Genomic DNA, 13,847 nt, shown 5'->3' on the forward strand with positions numbered 1-13,847 from the left:
TAAATAGTTCTTCGCAAGAAACAAACAAGTTAGTATTGTGTAGTTTCTAGATGGAATATAGTTGTGAAAAAGTTGGAAATGTGTTGAAGAAATATGCAAGGATCTAATAATAAGAATCTTGAATTTGTTCTGAGCACAGCTCCAACATGGGATAGGTTAGCTACCACTTGTACTCCATGATTCACTTGTTATATTTTTAATGTTTTGTTCTTTTATTAAATTTTCAGCAATTGAATTTGGATGCTATTAATTGTGTCTATGATTTTAAATTACTATCCCAGTTGTGGTTGAGAATGTTGAAATTGCGTGATTGTTGCGATACGCATTACGGCGTAAATTTTAATAGAGAAGTATGATATTAAAAAATATCTAATGATAATTAATGAATTATTTTATAGAGTTTTAAAATGTTCAGATTTGATCAAAATATTGGTGAAATTGTCTAATATGATTTTTAATATAGTCAAACACATTATTTTAAAATATTTAGATTTTAATTAAGGTCCAATGCAGTTATGAGACTATCACATCCATAAGATAACGCATAACTAGGGGTGGACAAGAAAAACCCACCCGAGAATAACCAACCGAACCGGTTGTAGGATGCTGTTTCGGGTCGGGTTAATTCGGTTTGACGGGTTGGACGGGTGTTGCAAACGGGTTCAGAGGGGTATGTGTGGTCGGGTTCGGTTTTGATTTTTTGGCCCAACAAAATCCGAGCCCGACCGATTCCATTACATTACTATTACTATCAAGGAGAATTTTGGCACCTTGACCCAACAAAATCAGATTGCAAAATCAGAACTTGCGCCGTCTACTCTACCCTGAACCCTAAAGCTTGCGCCGTCCACCGTCCACCCTGAACTCTGAAGCTTGCGTCGTCCACCCCTCTGAAGCTTGCACCGTCCACCCTGAACCCCAAAGCTTGCGCCGTCCACCCCTCTGAAGCTTGCGCCATCCACCCCTCTGAACCCTAAAGCTTGCGCCGTCCACCTCTCCGAACCCTAAAGCTCCGTCCACCCCTCTGAACCCTAAAGCTTTAGCGTCGTCACCTTGCTTCATCTCCAAAAGTAAAACAAAATCGCTATCTATGTCTCTCCTCCGCCGTCATCACTGTCCTTTCCTCCTTCATCATCACTGAGCAGAGAATCATTTGTATCCTTATCCCTCTTAATCACGTTCTTTTGTGTTTGTATTTGCTTTCTAAACGCTAAGTCTTTCTTTGTTCTTGATTTCAGATTTTGTATTTTCAGGTTTTGTAATTTCAAGAGTTCTTTGAGTTAATGGAAGGTTAGATCATTGTTTCTATTTTTAAGAGCTTTAATCTTTTATATACTGTATTTAATAACTCCATTTGTTTAATTTTTATCGAGATATGGAAGAGGCGGTAGAAATGCAAGGAGCTGGAGAAATACAAGGAGCTGGAAATTTGCATAATAACAGTAAGTTTAGTTTATTTTATGTATGTTTTGTATGCCTATGTCGATATATCATGTTGAATATTTTGCATAATAACAGTAACTCCATTTGTTTTGTATGCCTTATTAAAAGTTTAAGGTAATAGGTCCTTTAAGATTAAGACATATGACTACATAAAAATAAGATTAACAAACTTTGAAACTAAGCCTATAAACACTTAACAAGTTGATGATGTTGGTTGTGTGTTGATTATAATCTTCATTAATTTTCAGTAATGGAGAATGTTACTCAAAACCAACCTTCTTCATTAACATCTGGTGTTGGTGCAACTGATGTTGCTGCCAATGAAATTCATGTTGTTGGACTTCCTCCACTTGGAAAGAAGAGAAAACAAAATGCTAATGGTCCTAGGAAATCCTCTCCTGCTTGGGACCATTTTATTAAATTGCCTAATGAAATTGAAGCAGTAGCTGCTTGCAAACACTGTCATAAGAAATATTTGTGTGATCCAAAAACCCATGGGACATCTAACATGCTTGCTCATACAAAAGTATGTACCAAGATGCCACAAAATGATCCTACTCAAACTGCCCTCTCCTTTGCCGGTGGAGAGGGTGGTGGCTTGGTTGCCGCAAGCCAACGATTTAATTTGGCAGCTTGTAGGAAGGCTATTGCTCTCTTTGTGATCCTAGATGAACATGCTTTTAGGGTAGTTGAAGGGGAAGGCTTTAAGTTGTTATGCAAACAATTACAACCCCAATTAACTATTCCATCAAGGAGAACTGTGGCGAGGGATTGTTTTCAACTTTTTGTTGATGAAAAAGCAAGATTGAAAGGTTATTTCAAATCTGATTGCAATAGGGTAGCCTTAACCACTGATTGTTGGACATCCATTCAGAATCTTAGTTATATGACCCTAACTGCACACTTCATTAACAATGATTGGAAGTATGAAAATAGGATTCTAAGTTTTTGTTTAGTTCTTAATCATAAGGGTGAGACAATTGGTAGAAAAGTTGAAGAGATTTTAAGGGAATGGGGAATAAGGAATGTGTCCACAATCACTGTGGACAACGCAACATCTAATGATGTAGCTGTTGCTTATTTGAAGAAGAGGATTGATAATATGGGTGGTTTAATGAGTGATGGATCTTTCTTTCATCTTCGTTGTTGTGCACACATTTTAAATCTGGTGGTTCGTGATGGTTTAAAACAGAATGATTTATCCATTTCTGCCATTAGAAATGCTGTTAGATTAGTTAGGTCATCACCCCAAAGATCTACAAAGTTCAAAGAATGTATTGAGTTTGCTAGAATTAATTGCAAGAAACTTCTCTGTCTAGATGTTCCGACAAGGTGGAACTCATGTTATTTGATGCTAGATGCTGCTGAAAAGTATCAAGCAGCATTTGAGAAAATGGAAGGTGAAGATTTTAGCTATTTGGAATTTTTTGGATTAGTTGGGCCCCCTACTCTTAATGATTGGGAGAATGTTAGGTGTCTAGTAAGTTTTTTCAAAATTTTCTATGATGCTACTATGGAATTTTCTTCGTCAAAACAAGTATCCCTTCATAAGTCATTCCACCAACTAGCTTCAATACATTGTGAGCTTAAAAGATCATCCATGAACTTGAACACAATTTTAGCCTCAATGGGATATGAAATGAAGAAGAAGTATGACAAATATTGGGGGGAAATTGAAAACATCAACAAGTTTATTTATTTTGGCGTGATTCTTGACCCTAGATACAAGTTAGGATATGTAGAGTGGTGTTTTAATGATATGTATAATGGTGAGTCGGTGCCTTTTACTAATATGATTAATGTGATAAAAAAGGAGTTGTTTAAACTATTCAATTGGTACAAGGGTATACATGAAAAGCAACATGGACCCTCTACTAGTCCTAATGAGGGTGGTTCATTTGGTGATGGTGTTCCTAATGTTGAAGTTCCATCTCATTTTGCAAGGGTTGAAGCTTTTAAAGAGCACCTTAAACAAAAAGATTCAATAGATAAAAAAAATGATCTTGAGAGGTATCTAGATGATAATTGTGCCGATGATTTTAACTTTGACATCCTTATGTGGTGGAAACAAAACTCTTGTAGATACCCTATTTTATCAAAAATGGTGAAGGATGTTTTAGCTAGTCCAGTATCCACTGTCGCTTCTGAAAGCACGTTTAGTACCGGGGGCAGAATTCTAGACACATATAGAAGTTCACTAACCCCTGAAATGGCAGAGGCTTTGATTTGTGCACAGGACTGGTTGAAACCTACACTTAGTCAATTCAAGGACTTGAATATAAATGAAGAATTTGAGTTGTCTGCCACTATTGTTTCAGGTATGTAAGTATTTGAGTATGAGTATTTAGTGTATTAATGTATTGGCTTTGGTTTTGATTTAATTATTTGGTTTCTGTTTAATTTTATGCAGAATTTGGTGGTCCCTCTACTAGTGGATCAACATCTGGTGATGGATCTAATGCTGTTGGAAACAGAAATGAACCAGTTGCTGGTTCATCTCAATCACATACTTGATGATGGTTGTGGTTTTTGTGTTTTTTCATTTGATTTACTTATATCTATGTTTTTACATTTATTAATATATTTTTGTGTTTCGTTTCAGTTTGTTTTTTGGAGTCATTTGTGAAAATGACCTTATTTTGGGCTACTGATTATTTTGATGATGGTTGTGGTTTTTGTATTTTTTTCATTTGATTTACTTATATCTATGTTTTTTACATGTATTAATATATTTTTGTGTTTCGTTTCAGTTTGTTTTTTGGAGTCATTTGTGAAAATGACCTTATTTTGGGCTACTGATTATTATGGATAATCAGCTTATCTATCAGCTAATATCCTCAACAGTTATTTTTTTTGTGATAATATATCAACCAATAGTCCTGAAGAGGTTTTTGATGCTTTGAAGAATCAGACTGTGGATCTGGTTTTAACTGCTCATCCTACGCAGTCGGTTCGTCGATCTTTGCTGCAAAAGCATGGAAGGTTTGTACTGTTTATGGAATTGTGGATTACTGCATATTATGCTGAAAATGATCACAATGAATTTGAAAACAGGTTATCACAGAAGAGCGCGGCATAACTTACAGACACAAGACCAGACTCCACATTGGACAATTGGTGAAGGATACGTCGGATAAACTTAAACAAGCTAGTGAAATTGATCATCATGTTGATGTTAATGTGAGTTTGAAGTTCTATTATCTATTTCGATTGCATGCGCAAACAAATCAGTTTATTGGTATTTTATGATCTATTTTTAAAAACCATGAGTTTCTTTAAATGAATCTTATGATCGAGTTTTTTATTTACTATTACAGTAATAGTCTTATTTACTGTTACAGTTGTGGTTTCTTGATACACAGGTTTTAACCATGATAACTTCATTGCTCAAAATGTTTTCTTCATTTTCTTATTTGTATATTCATTTGATTCCTTGTATTTGTAGCCTGTATTCAGTGCTTCTGTTTTAGTTGAGATGATGGAACCTGATGGGTCTTCAACAATTTCGGTGATGAGTGGAGAAGGAGAATCTTTGTCAGCTCAATTGGCTCATGAGGTTATGGCTATTCAGGTAAACAGTGACTCCCAAACAGAGAATACTTTTCAATAAAAATATAATTCTGGGTATAAACTTCCTATCATGATCACAATTGTCCTATTTTTAACTTATTCCCGACCGATGTGTTCGATCAATTTGGGATGCTAAAAAGAATCTTTCTAGCTTGCTGTTTTTCTAGCATCCACATGTCATATTCTGCTGGTGGTGTCGGAGGGAGTCCATGATGACAAGTTGTGGCATTTGATGTCAACGGTATGTACATTGCTCTAAGTTTGCTTGTGATTCTTGCAGATGCTTTAATGTTGTGTTTAATGCTTGTGTGATGATTTCATGTTATGCTGAAGTATGCAGTCATCTGAAAAACTGTTGTGCCTATTGGTTTCATCTTTTATTATTTAATGCATTTGATGGGTATCTTCTTCTGAGCTCAATTTTGGCTTAAGGAATTGGGCTAATAGATCAAGGCCTTCTCTTACTTTCTTGCCTATATGAAATCAAGTGGTTTAAGATCCATTCATTATTCACAATGATCATTTCGGTGAATAGTTGCAAACTTTATTGGATGTGTTGTGTCTTGGAAGTTATTGCATTTGTCAGTCTTAAACATCATATTTTTCTGTCAACTCGGCAATTTGATCTTGTTATTCTGTCAACTAATTTTTAAGTGCAAAAAACATCAAGTGATTCAAGAGTGATTCAGTAAAACATCAAGTGATTCAGTAAATATATTCGGGCCATTATCAAGAGTGGAAGTGTTTCTTGAATTTGTATCTGAGAGAGAACAAATATAACTGTGGCATGAAATGTGGCGCGGGTCGTTATAATTTATTACTAATGCTGCATAATTTCTTGGCCATTGATCGAGACGGTTCGAGAGAAAAATTGAAAAAAGAAAAACTTATTATGAATAAGCAATTGATTGAATGAAACAGTGTATAATACTGATATTAATTTATAGAGTAGAAGTTAAAACTATAATTAGTGTAACTAACTCTATCATACTGGTAATTGTCATAACAGAATTACCAACTAACTGCCAACTGATACTAACCCATTAACAGAATATCTTGAATACTGCAAAATGCACTTTTTCTCAGTGACATATTGTTGTAACATTTCCTTCTCCTAGGATATATGTTTTTAATAGAATATAGTGAAATAATATAGTATTCTATTGTTTGAATAATTTTAAAACTGATGGAATAGAATGGAAAATGATGACATCAATTTCATTGTGTATTTTCATATATATCTAAATTATGTTCTATTCCTTCATAAAATATTAAAACTATAGAATAGGGCCCATGTGTTATTCCACTACTAATACAAACATACTTTTAGTATACCTACAACTAACATGCATAGCTCCTTTAATTTCATTTCATAAATTCAATGTCTTTTTTCTTTGTTAGCTTGTTTGGATGTGTTCTTTTTCTGTATCATCATTTGCAGTTGGTGAGGGATCTTGTGACACCATGGGAACTTTTTATTTTATAGCTGTAAGCTGCAAAGTCTAAGTCTATTGACCAAATTCAATATTAAATTTGAGTGAGAAAGCACTAAGAAGTAGACAGTTCAACCGGTTAAACCGTGACTCCGTGATCTGAGTGTCATCACTCAATTGTAGGTGGCAAACAAACATGTCCATTCCGTCAAAGTCCGTTAAAAAATAGGACCGGGCGGGTAAAGTAAAGGAGAAGGATTAAAAACTTCTAAGACAGGAGGTAATATCCTAAGGCTACTTTTTCAAATTTAGCCATTTGCATCTTTTTTGTTGCTTAGCTCTTAAATTGTTCATGCTGCAGACAGGAGGTAATATCCTTAGATAATGAGATTTCCTTCAATGAGGCTATCATCGAGGAAAGAGAACAAGGTATTCAAGAAGTCCAGCAGCAGATTGGGGAAGTAAATGAGATCTTCAAAGATCTTGCCGTGCTTGTTCATGAGCAAGGAGCAATGATTGGTAACTAGTTCCCCCCAACCCCCACCCTTCATTTACTTTTGTTATTTATGCATCCTCTATCAAGTCGTTTTATATGTCTAGACTGGTTTATAGTAGTTGATGTTGAGAATTTCCATTTTGCAGATGATATTGGATCCAACATTGAGCATTCCCATGAAGCCACTGCCCAAGCAAAATCAGAACTTGTGAAAGCTTCTAAGACACAACGATCAAGTTCATCTTTGGCTATCAAAACTCTCCGGCGGTGTTGCTGTTTTCAAAGTTTGTCATTCATTCTTAAAAACCGGCGGTATTGCTGTTTACAATAGCTGCAAATGCTGGTTTTGATGGTTCTTTAATTTACAGCAAATTGTTGGAACAAGATAATCTTAATTTGGGTTTCGATGCTGCTAAAGGTTAGTAACAGTGAAGGTTGTGATGCTGTATTGTTTATGATACCTTAACATTAAAAATGATTCTGTAGTAAAAAGAAGGTTGTTTAACTATGGTGCTTATTCTGCTAAAACAGGAACTTATGTTGATATGGTGAAGGCTGGGATTATAGATCCTGTTAAAGTTGTTAGAACAGCTTTGGTAGATGCTGCCAGGTAAAATCATATATCTTACAATGCAATTTTTTCTCTGCTTATATTTCACACATTACTATATGTTAAACTAGTTTTTGCTCTATTGCAGTGTATCGTTGTTACTGACGACAACCGAGGCATCTATTGTAGAAAATATGAGTGATAAAAACAAACCTCCTCAAAGGGTGGCAGATATGGATGATTTGGACTACTAACTTTTCTTAAATATGTTGAGAATATTTTGGCTTATAATGAACTTGTATATCAGGTTATTACTTGAATGATAATGTAATTGTAATATAATGCTAATACTTTATCACTTAGATGATGATGAAAATGTAATATAATGAAAATAGTTTATGGTTTATTAATTCTTTTAATTATATAGAATGAAGTTTAATAAGTATTCATGTGATTAGTGTTATAGGAATGATAAAATTCAGGTTAGAATTTATTGGTCCAAACCGATTCAACCCAACCGAATGAGCCGTATAAACCGATAATCCATCAACCGATAAAACCGAACTTAGTTTTGGGTGAAACTGGATTTAACTTTTTCAACCGTGGATTAGCTCGGGTTAGCTATTTCGGGCCCGAACCCACCCATAACCGACCGCCGTCCACCCCTACGCATAACGGATACAGGGTGCAATTTATAACCATGATGATGCCCTGACAATAATTCTTCTTACACGATAAAATATCATTTTTGAACTATTTCATGCCAGCAATGAGAATGGAAATGGGTTTAAAGATAGAGATGAGAACCAACATACCAGTTTATTTTGAATGAAATAAATACCATTCCTTGATGTGAAATCTCAATAATTCAATTTTATTTTGCAAATGATATATATATATATATATATATATATATATATATATATATATATATATATATATATATATATATATATATATATATATATATATATATATATATATATATATATATATATATATATATATATATATATATATTATATTATATATATATATATATATATATATATATATATATATATATATATATTCTGATTTAATTCATTAATTTTACTATTAAAATTTATATATAATAATTCAAACAATTATTTATTTCAAAATTATGATTTTTTTCTTGTTTTTCTTGTTTTAATAAACGTAATAATTTTATTATTATTGAAATGAAAAATTATTATAATAAGATGGAAATTCAAGTATATCATATATCATATCCCAAAAAATTTTCTCTCCTTTTTATTTTTTATTCAACCTTTAATTCATGTGTATTCATTCATGTGCATTATTCATTCATGTTAATACTTTTTAACAAGTATCACATATTCAAAGTTGGTGGTTAATAAAAACTATGTTTTGTTTGAGCATTGGAGTTTGGCTCATCATATGAGGGAAAATCCTAATTTCATGCTCTCTTGGATCTTGATTCATGGAGTTCATATCATAACATTCATTTATGGATTCAAAACCATAATTCTTGACTTGACTATTCATTGACCTCATTAGCTTTCATATATGCATATAAAATCCTAATTCATTGGGAAGAGACTCTTGAGCTACATGGCCACTTGCTTTGGATTTCATCTGGTTCAAGATTTTGTTCAAACAACCATCCATATAGTGCTTTCAAGATTCATAAGTCGTTGATTCATGTTTGCATCAGTGCACTGGTCTTTTGGGCCCTTGATTTGTCATTTGATCCAATTGAGATCCATAAGACATTTTAGATCGTTCACTCTTGATTCATCTATGTACATTGGTCCTTTGATCAATTGCATTCATTTTGCTTGGTAAGTTTTGAAAAAAGTCACATAAGTCATTTGTTTCACTTAAACCATGATGCATTACAAGTCCTTACATCTGCATCAAGCAGTGCAAAACCCTAGTTCCTAATCTACAATTGACTTTGGTTAACAGTTGACTTTTTGTTCAACAAATTAACCAAAGTCAATCATCTTCCCTAAGATATCTTCAAGCCCATGCCCATTTGATCTATTCTCTATGTTATTTTGTCCAATTCATTTCATTTTTTTTAACAAGTCAATTCATGTCAATGTTTCATTAAACCATTTTATCCAATGCATATTCAAATCCATAAATAAACTTTCGATAACAATTTCAAATTACATCGAACATTCATTACATTCAACCATTTCAATATTACATTCAACCATTCAATACAATTCATTAACTTTCCATGTTTACATTTCTAATTTATAACATTTTCAATTCATGATTCAATCCAAATTACAAAAATTACAAGTTAGAAATCAATTCCAACTATAGGCTACATGCTCAAAACATTTCCACAATTTCCAATTCCTCTTTCCAAGCATGCCAAGTTTGAGCTTCAACCTCACTACCATGGCCCTGCAAAACCATTTCAACTTAACATTTCAAAAGAATTTCAAACTAAGTTAACCTTCAAACCATTTCAAGTTAACCTTTGAAACCATTTTAAACTAAGTTAACCTTCAAACCATTTCAAATTAACCTTTAAGCCATTTCAAATAAACCAATTTCAAGTAAACTATTTCAAACCAATTCCTAATGAACAGTTTAAAATAATTTTTCAATTAACTGCTAACAGGATAAATTGGTAGAAAATCCAAATCGTTTCAACCTATAGAATGTTATAACAGAACAAAATCGGATTTTTCCATCCCATGATAAGCTAAACGTGACACCACACAGGATCATAAACACCATCTGGTTTGAAATTGCAAGTAAAACTAAATAACCTAACTTTGTTTCTAATGGAAATAACAAATCTAACAGAATGGATAATAGGTCCTAACTACCATCTAACGGAACTCTTAACAAGGAAGGAAAAAATATATAGTTGAACGTACTTGTCCCTCTTAATCCCCGAATGTTTGGATGATGATCGTAATTATCCTACCGTTCGGGAATTCATCATCCATCTAAAATAAACTCAACTAATCCAACGTTCTTTTCTGTCTTAGCTCGATCTCAAACCCTTTTCATAAACGAAAAATGTTTTAGTCTCGAGACGATGCAAACCAACGCATCGTCCTTGTATGTGTGAGTAAGTTAGTGACATTTTCTCGCGAATATGACATGTCTATCTATTCTGTTGTGATGCAAACATTTCCTTCCTCCACTATTTTGGGTAGTAAGCAATGTTTTCCGTTCAATTGTGAAAAAATAGCTTTCGCTAAAATCTACCAACAAATAAACACTTTCTACCTAGAACTATGTAGCCTTGAGTTCTCCACCGCATCTGGAGATACGTAGGAGCGAGATTCAAAGTCTCGTCAGACACCCTAATAAAAAAACTCTATTTTTAGTCATTCTCTCTTTTTCTCAAACTTTGAATAGCTTGAAGAAAACAAATAACGTGAACTAGCATTCAATCTCAAATCTAACTAAATGATTCTTGTTGAGTACAATGGATGTGAGGGGTGTTAATACCTTTCACTCGCATAATCGACTCCCGAATCAGAAATTGGTTGCGACGACTATTTTCTTTTTTTAAAGAGTTTTATCGATATTTTCTCTTTCCTTTTGGAATAAATAGAGTTTGGTGGCGACTTTGTTATCTTCTCGAGCATGCGAGCGCTCACTTTCCGCGTCGCGGCACTAAGCAACACTTATTACCCATTTACACTAGTACTACTAATTCCAATGCTTGTTTTGACATTATCCACATGGATATTTGCGGTCTCATTCCCACCCCTTCATGCTTGGATACAAGTACTTCATTACTATAATTGATTATTACAATCGTTTTTGTTGGATATACCTAATGAAACTCAAGTATGAAACAAGTAATTTAATTCAATCCTTTGTTCAGTTTGGAAAACCCAATTTAAATAAACTGTCAGGACCATCAGATCTAATAATGGTCCAGAATTTACAATGAAATCTTTTTATCAAATATATGAGAGCATTCATCAGACTACATGTCCTGACACCCCTTAGTAAAATGGGATTCCAGAAAGAAAGCACCAACACATTCTTAATATGACACATGTTCTCCTTTTTCAATTACATTTGCCAAAACTTTTTTGGGGAACATATTTTATCCCATGTTTTTAATATTATTAATAGGCTCCCATCAAAACTTTAAAATTCAACACTCCTTTTCAACGGACGAAATTTTTTGGGTTAAAAATTGTGTAGAACAATGATATCTCGGTAGGGATTATGCAGCAAAAAATAGGGGTTTGAACAATCAAAAAGTGTTTTGATTTCATGGTTATAGGCATGGAATTGGTAAAGAAATGAAGGAGAATGTGAAAAAAAAGCGATGAAGATTGTTGGATGATGTATGAAGGTCGTGAAAAATAACAGTTTTGGGTGATAAGGTACATTCAAAGGTTGATGAAGAAGAAGGTTTTTGGGTAGATTTTGCAGCAAAATATAGGATAGTGAAGAAATTGGGTAACGAAATATGAAAAACAATGAAGAATATGGGCTTATGTTCTTGAAGGATGAAGAACATTAAGGAAAAGGGAGAAAAACTCAAAGTTTGGAGAGAGAAAAATTTAGTATGAATGAATGAACCTGAATAGCGAAAGCAAGTAGCGAAAGCAAGATGAATGTTGAGATGATAGTGAGAATCTGAGAGGTTCAACCAAAAACGAGCACGTGTAAATGGCGTGATAAAGAAGTTGATGAAATCTTAAAATGATGGCAAGAGGGCAACACATGTGGGAAAGAAAAAAAATAGTAGAGAGGTCAACACATGTCCAATATGAACAAAGATATATGTATTGAAAAAAAAAATTCAGAGTTATGTTATCTCCTAATACCATGTTAAATTGTGATACCCATGATCACAATTTTTACATGTCAAACAAAGAACAAAAAGAACATAAAAGAAAAATAATTCTTCATTGATTGTATCATCAGGTGTACACTTATATATATATATATATATATATATATATATATATATATATATATATATATATATATATATTAAGTAATCAATTTGGAGAAAAATCTCTAACTAATTAAATAAAAAATAAAATATATTAATTATATTTTAACAAAAACATTAAATTTAAAAGTAAATGAAAAAATAATAAAATAAAAGCTATAAATTTAAAAACTATACTAGTTATGGAATCTCAATGTTAAAGCATATAACTTATGGATCTAATCAATTCATTGTTATTATGTCAAAAATGATGATTTAATTACTATACCCGTGAATAGTGTGTGCTCTTTGATATTGAAGATGATTCTTGGACAAAGGTCAGTGGTGCAACAGATGGAGATGTGGAACAATCTACATATAAACACAAAGTTCCAAACCAAGGTGTATAATGCCCTTAAATACACAGCAGGTGGTTCATTGCATGTCTCGATAGACTTGTAACAAAAGAGTGATTCTATCGGTTTAGCCTGATAGGTGATGGATGATAAATGTTTTTGCACCCATCAAGAAACACTTCAACATAACTTTTTATTGTTTTTGCTAAAACTGTTTATGAAATTTGGAATGATAGGAATACTCCATTTATCTCAAAATAAAAGTTTTTAAAATTGTTGTATAGACTAAGAAAATTAATGACTAAATAATTAAATATAATAATTTTATAAGGGTAATGTTAACTTGTGTCTAAAGACACAAGTTAAGAGATGAATATAGTAAAAAATTATTTAAAATCGTCTCGAAGAACATAAAAGATAAATATAATAAAAAATTATTCAAAATTGTGTCTTATATTTAATATAACTTTGTAATTAATATTTTTATTATTTTTTTTAATATGAATTTTCTATTTATGAATTTTTTACATAAAAATATACAACGATGAAAGAACATAATTATTTATATAACTTTATTGTTTTTACAGGCATTATTAAGACTTTGTGTTGGATGACAATGGATAATTGAAGAGAAAAAGAATTCTTTATTTCAATAACGTTATTACAGTAAAACACACTCCTACAACTATTTGTTACTCTTTTTTTTTTAGTTTTTAAATGATAAGTGGCAATATTATTTGTTACTCTTTTTTTTTTTAGTTTTTAAATGATAAGTGGCAATATTATTTGTTACTCTCTTTCTTTAGTTTTTAAATGATAAGTGGCAATATTATTTGTTACTCTCTTTCTTTAGTTTTTAAATGATAAGTGGCAATATTATTTGTTACTCTCTTTCTTTAGTTTTTAAATAATACTAGTAAGTGACAATATTAATATAAGTGTGAGTTACTCATGTTGGAGAATTTGATAGGACCTATTTTATATTTTTTTAAAGAATTGTATGGATATTTAAAAATGTAGCTCAGTTGTTTAAATAATCTTTCAACGGATATAATGCATATGAGTGCTCTAATAA

At 32.4% G+C, this 13,847-nt stretch overlaps 1 protein-coding gene and 1 long non-coding RNA gene across 3 annotated transcripts; both read left to right on the forward strand.

The window, feature by feature from the left end:
* Positions 1–2,720: 2,720 nt before the first annotated feature.
* LOC127125686 (zinc finger BED domain-containing protein RICESLEEPER 1-like) lies at positions 2,721–6,726 on the forward strand. 2 transcript variants are annotated; one of them, XM_051054483.1, is made up of 8 exons: positions 2,721–3,761; positions 3,854–3,962; positions 4,046–4,108; positions 4,194–4,425; positions 4,498–4,623; positions 4,889–5,014; positions 5,165–5,254; positions 6,630–6,726. In XM_051054483.1, the coding sequence occupies exons 1-2, from the start codon at positions 2,795–2,797 to the stop codon at positions 3,955–3,957; spliced, it is 1,071 nt and encodes a 356-aa protein (XP_050910440.1). In that variant the 5' UTR covers positions 2,721–2,794; the 3' UTR covers positions 3,958–3,962; positions 4,046–4,108; positions 4,194–4,425; positions 4,498–4,623; positions 4,889–5,014; positions 5,165–5,254; positions 6,630–6,726. The 2 variants fall into 2 exon arrangements, with proteins under 2 accessions (XP_050910440.1, XP_050910441.1); XM_051054484.1 differs by having other exon boundaries at positions 6,500–6,720.
* Positions 6,727–6,775: 49 nt separating this feature from the next.
* LOC127125687 (uncharacterized) lies at positions 6,776–7,777 on the forward strand. The gene is made up of 4 exons (XR_007804779.1): positions 6,776–6,965; positions 7,089–7,360; positions 7,474–7,552; positions 7,641–7,777. It is a non-coding gene; the product is annotated as an uncharacterized LOC127125687 (long non-coding RNA).
* Positions 7,778–13,847: the final 6,070 nt, after the last annotated feature.

Source organism: Lathyrus oleraceus, chromosome 3, assembly GCF_024323335.1.
Source record: "Lathyrus oleraceus cultivar Zhongwan6 chromosome 3, CAAS_Psat_ZW6_1.0, whole genome shotgun sequence".
NCBI classification, from domain to species: domain Eukaryota; kingdom Viridiplantae; phylum Streptophyta; class Magnoliopsida; order Fabales; family Fabaceae; genus Lathyrus; species Lathyrus oleraceus.

Excerpts from the sequence above, each read along its gene's own strand:
- LOC127125686 (XM_051054483.1), top strand. The coding sequence starts at position 2,795 with ATGCTAGATGCTGCTGAAAAGTATCAAGCAGCATTTGAGAAAATGGAA. Across the intron at positions 3,762-3,853 it reads GTCTGCCACTATTGTTTCAG|AATTTGGTGGTCCCTCTACT; the intron begins GTATGTAAGTAT and ends AATTTTATGCAG.